Source organism: Eurypyga helias, unplaced genomic scaffold (assembly GCF_000690775.1).
Source record: "Eurypyga helias isolate BGI_N326 unplaced genomic scaffold, ASM69077v1 scaffold23705, whole genome shotgun sequence".
Taxonomy (NCBI): Eukaryota; Metazoa; Chordata; class Aves; order Eurypygiformes; family Eurypygidae; genus Eurypyga; species Eurypyga helias.
The window spans coordinates 854-13,278 of NW_010249817.1; the positions used below are offsets into that span (position 1 = coordinate 854).

The window sequence follows — 12,425 nt, forward strand, 5'->3', positions numbered from 1 at the left end:
ATACTAATTTTTAATGTCCGGAGTCACTGTAGTGGCCTTCATGAATGTAGAGAATGAAAGGAAGTTCTTGGGGAAGATAACATTTATTTTTTTTCCACTCAATGAATACTCATTTGTGCATTCAGAAGAGTCTCAGCTAGCTGTTCTTTTCTGCTTGTGTCTGTGTCAGTGGTTTTTATGGTTGTACAGAGTTGTTACAAAACTCTACTCAGGTTTCCAGCCAAGGCTCCCTCCCATTCTACAGAAACTCTTTGTTAACTCAAGAGTGGCACAAGAGCAGGAAGTATGCAGTGACCTTTTCCCCCCCCCCCCGTCCTTGGTAACCTCCACAGCACCTTTCAACGTAGTTGGTTCTACACTGTTAAGGTGCTCTGCAGTATTTAATTCAGATAATTGCTCTAAAATATTACACCAGTCTTTAATGGAGAGCACTCTTACTAAGTATGCAGTTGAACACTTTCCTGTAATTTAGTACAGTTTTTCTTCCACTCTTCCTTTTTTTTTTTTTTATCCACCCCCTTCATCTAGGTTAGTCTTGGTAACAGAATAGTATCCGCTTGTTTTGAAACAGCTTTTTAACTTCACAGTTCAATGAACTGTACTGTGATCTGCAGCCATTACAGCACGTTGCTGTGAAAATTGGAACTTTGGAAGAATAGAATTTCAGTTGTGGATGGGTTCCTCTGAACTGAAAATTGTTCTAATCAAGGTGATTGATAAGTACAACAGAATTCATTCATGATTAACTTTAATCCGTCATGCTGAATACGTGTTTGGCAGCTTTGTAATGACTTCTTTTGTCTCAGCTTTCTCTGAACTTTTGCTTGTTGTCTCCCGTATGCTAGGAAAAGACAGAATTATATTTGCGACCAAGGAGGACCATGAGACACCAAGCAGTGCTGAGCTGGTTGCAGATGACCCAGATGACCCTTATGAAGAACAAGGTCAGTAATAAGCAGAAGAGCAGTAGTAAGGAGTGAGAAATCACATGTATCAAACAATCTTAAAAAACGAACAACAAAAACCAAACCTTGAATGCAGTAGGAACAATTTATTCGTTCATTTTTAAAGACTTGCAGACAGCTGGTTATTTCTTAGATAAACTCCCAAACTCTTATCAGTTTTAACTTCCAAATTAGGACATCACAAACGACATGCTTTACTCACAGTGTGGCTTTTTCCTACACTCCTAATGATCTTTCAAAGTGGCCTGTTCAGATACATCAGTTGATGGCTTATAGTTTTGGTTAGTAGCCAGAGATAGCCAGAAAAAACTTTTCCTTCCTTTCTTTTATTAAGAAAGTTAAAGCTTAACTAGTGAAAGTTATGGTTGGTTTGTCACAGTTCTAAATGGCGAAGTGCAATTTTCGGGGAAGCTGAAGCGCGTTACATAGCACTGTCATTGATGCGAGTTGCTCACCTGCCTGTGTGCAGCTGAAATTGCCTAATTTGGTGATCTCTGAATAGCCAACTTCATATAGATTAAATCTGACTATTCCTGTACTGTGTTAATAGCAGTATAATCAATAGCTAGTAGTAGTATCTTTCAGTGGCACGTGACGGGTAAGTTTGAATTGCTGTTTTCAACTCTAACCATCTTACCTTGAAAAGATGTAGGTTAAAGTTTTCAGTGAAGATTACAATTCTTGTATGAAGTAGATGTAACCTGCAAATGGAAATGTAAGACAGCAGAGTGTTTCTGAGCTCAAGACTTTAAATATTATTGAACAAAGTATATTTTAGGTTGTTTCTAATGAGTAAATGAAATAACCTTCCTATCACAATGATTAAATAAATTTTGCCCTAGGTTAATAAATGGTCATGAACATCTCTGAATTTGGGTTGAATTTTCTTCTAATTTCTTTTATCCTTACAGGACTTCTAGCCTCTTCACTGTGTGAAGGGATCTCATTGCTTTCAGCTCAACTGAAATCGAAGTAAATCCTTGACCCTTTTTGAAATGTCGGTAGAAAGTTCTGCAGGCAGCTCTGTGACCTTTAGGGGGCGGTATTTAAGCACAGTTTAGCGCCTGGAGCACACAGAGTCATTCTATTAGCCGATATGCTGTGTAGTAAATTTGAACCATATCTTCCTATGTCATTAAAATAACTCTTTTGTACATAGATTTGTGTCGAAATGATTTTTACATTTAGCTGCCTAGTTTGGCTTCATTATGATTGTATGTAGTTAGCAGATACATCTACAAGTTTTGCACATCAGCAATGATGAGTCTGTTCAGTTTTATAATGACCCGAATGAGAACAAGGAGAGAAATTCAGTTTCAGAAAGGTGTTTAAAAACTGTGGTTTCGTATCTGTCAGGAATTCTTCTACCTTGTATTTTTAGGTAGGTTGTTTCGCTGGCAAAGACCCTGTACCCAAACTGCCTATTTGGTGGAACCAATCTGTGCTTTGGGATTTGCCATCTTCACCATGGCAATGGTGCTTCAGCCCCCAAAGGTTTCAAATAGAGACTCCCTACAGGCAATAAAATCTACGTGGCACTGGTATCTGTTACTGCCTTGACCAGGATGGAAGATGAAACCTGCAAGTGATTCATGTAAAGTAGTTCTTCCTTAGGTGGCAGGCAGTGTCTGAGGAGAGACAGTGTCACTTTTAAGAATATTTGCTTCCATTAGTATGTTATGTGGAAATAACTAAAATCAGAGGTTTAAACTCCTGTCTCGGCAAATTTAAAATCCGTTATTGGTCTGTGAAATGAAGAGTTAACAGCCTCTAATGATCAGATGGTGGAATTAAGTTCCCCATTCCTTTTATGTGGTCTGTAGCTTTCTGTTTCCTCTGAAACACTGGAGACTGCTTGCAAAATAAAGCAAAGAAAGATACTATTTCTAGATGTCACATCTGGAGAACATACAGACCCTTGGAGATGTTATCATTCACTGAACTGTTAAGTCACCTTGTGCAGTGTACAGCTAAGCAAAGTGGGTTGCTGTTTGGTTAAGTAAATCCATGATGCAGTCTGTTGGTGTTAACATGTGGTTGTGTAAAGTTCATCCATGTTCCTCTTCATGGTCTTTGGTGATAACTACATACTCTGTTAGCAATAGCATGTGGATGCATACTGGTCCTATAACTAAGCATCTATTTTTGACACCAGCTTTTAAGAGGAAAGGGAAGGGTGCCCATCTCAGATCTAGCATAATAGAGACACACTACAAAGGCTGGGAATGTGAACAAACAGTTCTCTTGATACCTCTAGAGAGGGGATTTTCTTCCCTCTATCTCATGCCCCACTCCACCCCAAATTACTCTTTTTATGCTTGTACATATGCCAGAGTATACAGTCTTGTGCCATACATTTGGATAACAAACTAGCCAAAATTAAGAGCCACTTCTTCCTTGTTTAAATGCCATAGTAACTGATTCCTCTAACACCTATTTTGCTGGATATGGAAGGGCTATAGTGAGGAGGAGAGACGGTGGGATTTTTCTTCGCAGTCCTGTATTTACAGCATGTTAGATCACTTGCTTCCTAAACTATAGATCAGGGAACAAAACAGAGGAAGCCAGAAGCTGATTGTGTCAGGGACCCTTACAGTAAAAATGCCTGTGCTTCAAAATTAGAAACTCTGTAAACTTTGTTTAAATACTATTAATGTTTGAGTTGGTGTTCTGTTTTTGTTGTGGGGTTTTTTTTCCTTAGCATGTGGTAAGTTACTGACATGTTTCAAGGGTTCTCTGAAAACTTCTTACTTGAAAGGTCTCAGGCCACAATGCATCAGATCAAAACAAACAACTGACCTAGCACAGAATGTAACTGCATCTAAACGGGAGGGAAGCTTGTGGGACGGGGAGACATATGGGCAAGATGTTTTGCAATATGTTGAAGTGCAGAAGCTCTGGCTTGTGTGGTTTTTATTTAAACGAAAATTGGAAAGGGCTCTGCTGTACATAAAGTAACACACAGGCTTTTCTAATTTAGCTTCTACTTTGAATAGAAGACTTAGCTTCCAGTGTTCAACTTCTGTGGAATAATTAACTATAATGACTCTTTTCATCTTTCCTGCTGTGCTGTGTATACACAGAACAGTCATAGCTGGGAAAGAATAGATTTATTATACAGATATTCCATAATCTGTATTGTTTTCTGATACAACTGAAACTCCTATTGGATGTTTTGGGGTTTGTTTTGTAGGGGCCTTTTTCATACTGAAGATAAACATGTAGTTAGGCATTTTTTGATAGTTCTTACTTCGCTTCAAGCATTAACAGCCATTAGTCTTTAAGCAGTTGACTTTAGTCAGTAGATCACTCAGGAAAACTTGTGTTCCGTTTCCCTTGGGAGAAAATAAAGTTGTATAGTAGTATTTCTGTCAGTTACAAGATTTTGTTAGCAAAACGCTGATGGCTCCCTTTAAGGCAAAAACATTGAAAGAAATGAAGCCTGTGAAATGGGAAGGCAGACAAACAAAGGTAGGTTCAAGTTAGCATTTCATATTTCAGCATATCTCAAAGTTCACTACAGCTGGGGTTGGTGGAAACAAATTCAGAATTCATCTGCAGCATTTTTGAAACAGTATTCTCACTGTAAAGCTTGGTTCTGGTCTTATGTGTTGCAGATGGCAGAATTACATGTGAAAGATCTCTAGTTTTCATTGAGATCTTTGTTCCCATCAGAATAATCCCTTGATTTATTAGGCTTACATGAAGAAGGCACTGGGGAGTTTTATGTGTGAAAAGTAGTTTTTATTAGTATTGCAGTTGTGATAGAGTTGGCTAAAAGTGCTTATGGAATTGCACCTCAAACACAGGTTGTTTCTGTCCTCTCCATTCTCTGTTTTTCCAGACTTGGTCCCATCACGTTATATTAGAGACAGTTTTGAAATGGTGTTGAAGCAAAAAACCTTACTCTTTTAGGAAAGAACTTGATGAATGATCAGATGTACAGAACTGTTTTTATGACTGATGATGTTCCTTGCAATCCTGCGTCCTATCTCTCTGTCATCATACATTGTGAATCACTGGCAGATAAACTTGTTAGTGGAATGTTTGTCATATAACAGGGAAAAAACTTTTCTCAGAACAACAGTGGGACTTCATTACAGTAAGTACAAGTGTTGACATAAATGCAGATGGGCCTGCCTTCATCCGTGAGGTTAACAGATCCCATGAGCTGAGAGAGAGTAGGTTGTGTGATGTCAGCAGTTCTTTGCTAACGCAAGCCTTGATCTACTGTGATGTAAACAGGGTGGTTTTACATTTCCCCCCCCCAGCAAGCTGTAGTAAGTTATGAGCCACTGGATTAGTGCAGTTCAGGCTGCATTTGAAAGAACATTTAAGTCAATTTCACTTAAAAATAGTAATCCCATATATTGCAGAGTTGTGATTCAGGGGGATTGATGGACGAAATCTTTCTGGTTTAATTGTGTTCAGCTGATGCGGTTACGCATTGAAGTGTGCATTGTGCTGTAATTGTCAGTGAGGAAATGCTTGCCTGATTCATCTGTGGTGTTGTTGGTTTGGGTTTTTTTAAAGCATGGTTTCTGTGCATATAACATCTGAAACTGATGCTATTTCAGTGATCAAATAGGTGCCAGTCAATGCTCATATGATATCCCATAAACCATACATTTTTGTACAAGTCTTAACCTTGTTAAAATTTGCATGCTTACAGGGCAGTACTGGTTCTAAAAGGAATAATTTATTTTAAGATAATTATTTTACAAGTAATTTTATTTCTGTGGTGTCTTCATTTCAAAACTATTCATGTCTTCTTTCTTTGTTGAAGTATTAGAAAAATGACTGTTTAAAATGGCCAGATGATATTAGTGAGGAGGAATATAGGACTTCAAAATCTGGTTTATGAAGCAAACTGTATTTCTTCTACACTGTACGGTCAGCATCTTTCTGCTTTATCATCCTTGGCAATAAGGAATCTGGCACCAGCCTTTCCTTGTCTCAGCTAGAGATGCCATGATACACTGTACCAGGTATATCTTCTCAGTACAGTGATTAGTACAGATGTTTTACAAAACTACCTTTCCAAATAAAGCATGATCTATGAAAAATGACAGTATTACTGTAGCTGGCTAAGTCATGCTAAGGAGGCTGTTAACTTTCTGTGTTGATCAGTCTCATCTTCATTACTGAGATTGGACTGACAATCTAATTTTCTGCTGGACTTTACTGACAGAGTTACAGCACATCACTGATGAATTGCAAACCAGAGTAAAATTTTCCTTTCGGTCTTTTTAATACAGCAATAAGTGATTGAGTGCTTTTGCTGTACCAGTATGTAAGCTTTGGGGTATTGTGGCCTAGTGTGCAAGGGATTGCTAGTGAGAGTCAAGTGTACATCTGGAACTTCATGATCCCAGAGGACAAAGCCAATAAGTAGCCTTATTGAGTTCTGGGGGACTAATTTAGGTAACATCGAGTTACATCAGGCCCTAAATATAATTTCATTTTTGGATCAGAATTAATGCAGCTTTATTCTCTGAAAAAGGTATTTTCATACCTGCTTCTAAAAGTAAAATGCTGTTCACTTCTGCAGAAACTCAAGCTGGAGATGAAGTTAGGGAATTCTACTGTAGAAGAGGAGAGCAAACGGTTAAAGTGGAGAAGCAGCCAGCTGGGATCACAGCACTTCTCTCGTTCTTAGCAGATGAACATAACTACGTGTATGTTCATGCAAAGCAGAGAAAGGCATTGGAGATATATTGCTTTAAAGCAATATATTGGAGACTCTAGAAGCCCACACGAGCAAGTCTGTTTTATTACACTTCTATACCTGACAGTTTAAAAGGTTTTCTAAAACTTACAGCAGAAATGGGTTCTCTGGTTTGCTGCTTGAACTTCACTGTGCAGATCAGTTGATGTCTCAACATATGCTCATTCATACCTTCACCTTGCTACTCCATCACTTAGGTGTTTCTGTGATGACTTGAACTGTTCCAGAGCAGAAGTTTACGGCTGCTCCAGTTTAGAGTCTAAACTGAGACCAAACTCACCTCAGTTGTGATCTAAAGTGCAGTTTAAGGTCTGGTTTCTGAGAACGAGACAGGCTGACATCCTCTTGCTATTCCTTGTGTTCTTTAACATGACTTAATCTATGTCTTACAAATAAACTCCTTTTTAGTTCTTGTAATTCTCATTTTCCAGTTCAGATTTCAAGGGGGAAAGTTGTGGGTTAGTGTTCCATAGCTCATTTAAAACAAGAGGAAAAATGCATCCATCCAACTGAATTTAAAAGAATTCTAGTCTTAATACTGGAATTAAATTCATCCGACTTGTACAATGTGATTTTTAAGGCTTCCTTGTTTCCTCTGACAGAATCTGGCAAGTGGATTGACTTGACTTCAATCTGTTTTGCAGTTTCCTTAAAATATTGTGAGGTCTGTAGTCCAGGGAGAAAGACTTAGTTCTATATCCGTGCCTGAATTAATCTTGCTTGTGCCCAGTAGAGGATCATATGGATCAGAGAGAGAAACAGACTGGCCAGGAAGTGAAGGGTGTTTAACAGCCTTGAAACTACAGAACTACTATGGCATTGTTAGTGCTTCATCTTACACCTGCAAGCTGTCAGCTTTCGCTCAATAAAATCAATTTTTGGAAGGAGTGCTTAACTTCTCTTCTCTCGTTTGTTCAGGATTGATATTGCCCAACGGAGATATCAATTGGAATTGCCCGTGTCTGGGTGGAATGGCCAGTGGTCCGTGTGGGGAACAGTTCAAGTCAGCCTTTTCTTGTTTCCACTATAGCACAGAAGAAATAAAGGGATCAGACTGTGTGGACCAATTCCGTGCCATGCAGGAATGCATGCAAAAGTACCCAGATCTTTACCCTCAAGAAGATGAAAATGAAGAAAAAGAGAAATCAAGCAAAGATTTGGAAGCTACTGCTATGGAGGCTTCTGCTGCTAAAGAGGAGAAGAGATCTAGCTAATGAAGATGCAAGGAGGCTGTTGTCTCCGTTCCTCACTTTCAGAGCCATGGACTTTTGCAGTATGCCTGTCTTTTGAGTTGTCAAGAAATGTTTCACCATTGTCCTCTACGTTGTATCATAGTAAATAATTTATTGCCGAAGGAGAAATCTCAGTGCTACCGCCTTTCAAGTAAATACTGCAGAAAGAACAAGTATGTGTTGTGTAACCTGCTATCGGACACAGTTAATACTTTAACAGTTTTTTTTAACCATCAAGTTTTCCTTGAGTTTTGACTTGAATAATGTCTTTATATATAGCTTTCAATTTAAATTCCACTAGCACAATAGGTCTGTCTCCATTTCAGTATGTTCTGATCAATAGCTGCTCTTCTGCAATGTGTTCTATTCTATTAATAGAAAATTGCATTCAATGATCTGTTTTCCATTAAAGATTTTTTTTTTTGCCGGAGTGATATACAGGACATTGAAAATGGCCAATCTAGAATTTGTAAAATCATTTCAAATGGTCTTATTAGATTATTCTTCATTTTATTACCAGAGTCAGGTAATGACTGCCAGAAAAATGTTGAAATGTATATTCCTTTTGATTTAATTTACTATTAAAAATGGTGTGTTGTGCAATGGTTGATAAAGACGAATGGAAAGCATGTTGGTCACTGGTTTTATTTTTGTCTGCAGCCGCATAGTTGAGTTCCTTTAGTACCTGCTCCTTCAGTGTGTAGACAGGCTCTTGTAAAATACTTTGAGAATACAATGAAAATGTTACATGGCGTAATGATCTCAAAACAGATACTGTGACTTAAGTGCATATGAAAAAGTAAATACTTTTTACCTTCATTGAAAGCTCCTGTTTCTGTGTGGTGTGGTTTTTTTGCTGACTGCTTGGATTTGAGGTGCTCTTCTGCGTTGTAAGCAGGCTTTGAATCAATTTATGCTCCAGCTTGTCAGATTTTTATTCTTGTCCCATTCTTTTCTCCCCAGACAGGAAGGCATAAAAAACTGTAAAGCACTTTCAGTAGCTGTAGCAGACTGTGGATAACGAACCAGCACTACAGTGGAACTGAGTAGCTATAAAAAAATATTTGAAAATTACTTTAGAGGTGCAAACAATAGTAATTCACTGTAGTTTAATACCTGTGGGTAAGGGAATGCTATGTTGGGTGTTCTTCCAAACAAAATACAGGCTGTAAGAATTGTATAACAAAACAAACTGTACCTCTGGCTTCAGTAACTGTTCATTGCAGGGCTGTTTGGGTTGTGGTGGGGTTTTTTGGGTGTTTGTTTGTTTTTTTCTCCTCATGTGTTGTTTAACTTAACTAAAGCATAAAAAATTGTAGTGTCAATTATGCAGGGCAGTAGGTCTAGTAATGTTTGAACACTTGCCTGTCTCTGTGGGCAGCAGTCTTGAGTTCTCAGCAACATTGCTTCCATGTAAGGTTTTGGTATCTTGTTGTTTGGTTAAGTTATTTCAGTGTTACTGATGATGCTTCTGAGTGTTTGAGGGGAATTTCTAATAAATTTTACAGTGTGTTTGAGCTGTTTGTGTTTCAGTGCAGCTGTTGGAGCCTCCAAAAAAAAAAATTGTAGGCAATCAAGTGGCTGACAACGTTAAGTTTAAGGGCATGGGTAGCAGGTATTCAGTGCGTCTCTTTAGAAGAAGCAAAGTGTGACAGAGCTTCTTAGTGTGACTCTTTCGGGCAGTGGGAAGACAAATGCCAAGTTAACCTGAGTGAATGGGCACAAAAGCAGCAGTGATAAACCTTGGCACGCCGGCAATTGGAAATCTTAGGCAATCAGATAAACACTGGGCACCAAATAAAACAACAAAAAAAAAAATCACATGTACCCAAGCATTGGTTGTTCAAATGGAAATCTAATGCGTTATTTGTGAAGAAGCAAGAGCTCTTTGTGAAGGGGTGTTCTGTTCTAAGACTGTTCACCTTTTACTTTTTTTCTGCTATGCTCTTCTTTCCCACATTCCCTCAGTGCTCCATGGATTTTGGATTTATCTTCTGTAACGGTATGTATAACATCTCTGTACAAAACAAAATGCCGCAATCCTGGTCCAACAGGAGCTAAGGAACTGGACTTAATACTGACAGGGAACTTGCAGCATGCAATCTAACGTATTTGGAGGTGTCTTTAGGATGGAGTTACTACTTTCTGACTGCTGTGGCTCAGCCTGTGGTGCTAGATCCACTACAAATGTGGAGTGTGTGTAAGGGCCTTACGTGGGAACTGTGAAAAACACGATGTAATGTGCTTGAGATGCTTTGAGAAAGGAAGTCATACGTCTTAGCCTAAAGAGGTCTTTGTGGAAGCACCTACCTGTGTTTCAAAGACCTAACTCATGTTTAGTAACTCTCCTAGAGATATGAACTTGCTTCAGATGTGAGAATATACTTTTTTTTTTTCTTTTTTCCCCTGCAACAGGAGTGATGCACTCAACAGTGTCTAGAGGGAGATGTTTATCTTGCAGTTCATTCTCAGGATCATTAGATCTGGGGATCTGGCAGGGCTGTTGGAAACAAGATCTATATCCTATGCAGTTCTTACTGAGAAGGTCATTGTTAAACCTTACAGTGATGTCTCCTGTTCATCTGATCACACGTCAATGAATCTCTTTGAGAAAAGTTGTTAATTAAATAGGTAGAACCCACTTTCTTATTCCTAGCGAAGGAAAAAAGGATATTACATGCTTCTTAGACTCTTGTTTTACTTCTCATTAACATTCTAACCATGATAGAGTGGGACAGTGTAGAGAAGCCACCAGCAGTTTGTCATTTATTCTTAATCAGCTCTATTGGACATGACTTCATTTTGTCGAACAGCCCCAGCCTGTCTGCATTTTTTTTTTTTCAAGTTCTTTTAACCCCTCTGGGGCTGATGTTTTGTTAGTGATACGGAGAACTTCAGAACCCACCCAACAGAGGAAGAGCTGAGAAGTGCAGCAATGATTATAACGCCAGTGGCACTTACCCACTAATGCAAGATAGTACCTAATATGGTCCACGGATCAGTATGGAGTTATTTAAAATGGCAAACTAGGCAATTTGGTAGTGATTTCATAGCTGGAGCATGACGTTCTCGAGGCCTGAAACAGTAAGAGGTTAAGCTTTTTTTTTTTTTAGTGGTGTTCACTGTAGACTAGTTCTGACTGCATAGAGTAAGATGATGAATTCTAGTTCAAGACTTAGGGATCTGTAGCTGAGCATGAAAGAAGCAGCAGCTTACCTCTCATATCTTGATACTGTGAAAGCCAAGTAATAGGCCAAAGACTACTAAAATACTGAAATATTAGTAAATATAATACATAACTGTTTGTACTAAGGCACCCTGAGCAGCTCAGACTGCTACTATTAACGTTAATAGCATTAGTAAAAACTTGAAATGGATTTTGCACCCATAGCTGCCAGAAGCACAAGGGTGTTTGATTAGATTACCCAGTGCTTTCATCAGTGGTTCAAGCTGGAACAGCCTTTCCATGCATTTAGATCCAATAAAAAAAATATACAACACATGGAAATGCTTGGAATGTTGCTTAATTTTTTGCCATTTGCTAATTTAATTGAAATTATTAAATATTGTCTTGCTTGTGGACAGTGCAGTGTTTACTGCTTGATATACAAAAAAAAGCTTTGTAATTCAAGGAAAATAAAATTGAGGTGGCAAGTTTTGCTCAGTGGTGTCAGGAGTGGAATGTATAGCCATGGCTGCCTAATGTAGGGCTCTGACTTTTCTCCTATTACTGACTTTACTTTCCTCAGCAATCCTTGGAAATTTCCTTTATTTTTTTGTGTCTGGGGGGAGGGAGTGTTGGGGTTCTTTTACAAATAGCTTATTACAGATTGGTACTGATACATCTGTGAGCAGACAGCTCATGAAGGCCCTGTTATAGCCAAAACAAAGAGCACAGGAAGATTTGTAGTGATTGCACATTGCAGATTAACCCAGATGCCACAACAATGATGTGAAGGGTAAGCAGACCTAGGATTTGTTGTACCAGATCTGATGCCAGTCCAGCTGATTTGTGTGTTGCTGAATGTGACAAGCTCCTTATGCCTCCTGAGAAGGTGAAAGCATCCCCTCATAATGCACTTGTTCCCTTCACAGGGCTCTGTATGGGAGAGGGGTGTTTGATTTCTAAATCTGTGGTTTCTGATGTTTTTCTTACTGTTAAGAGAGTGTTGCTGCCTCCACCCTGTTCCTTTTGCTTTCTGTTTTGGCCCCTTCTTATATGCTCCCCAATGCTAGTATTGCTTCCTTTTCCCCTGCAGCCAGCCACGTTTCTCTTTACAGGGGTTGGCTCTGTCCCTTACCTGGCCCAAGAAGTCATCTCTTCTTTCTCCTTGCACCATAAAGAACCTTAACTAATGAACTAGGGTGGATCCAGCTGATTTGCTTCCCACTTGACCCTGCATGGAACAAGTAAAGGTTGGCAGAATTTGATAGTTGGATGCCATGCTTGTTAGCGTTTCCCTTTGTGAAGCTGCTGAGGTAGTTAGTCCAGTTGATTAC

General features: G+C 38.9%; 1 protein-coding gene across 1 annotated transcript; it reads left to right on the forward strand.

Annotated features, from left to right (window-relative positions):
• Positions 1-845: 845 nt before the first annotated feature.
• On the forward strand, positions 846-8,255 carry CHCHD4 (coiled-coil-helix-coiled-coil-helix domain containing 4; the record flags this gene model as incomplete). Its single annotated transcript, XM_010151508.1, has 2 exons — positions 846-944; positions 7,612-8,255. Coding segments are annotated over 2 exons (395 nt in total), but the record flags the coding sequence as incomplete, so codon positions are not given.
• Between the last annotated feature and the right edge of the window lie 4,170 nt (positions 8,256-12,425).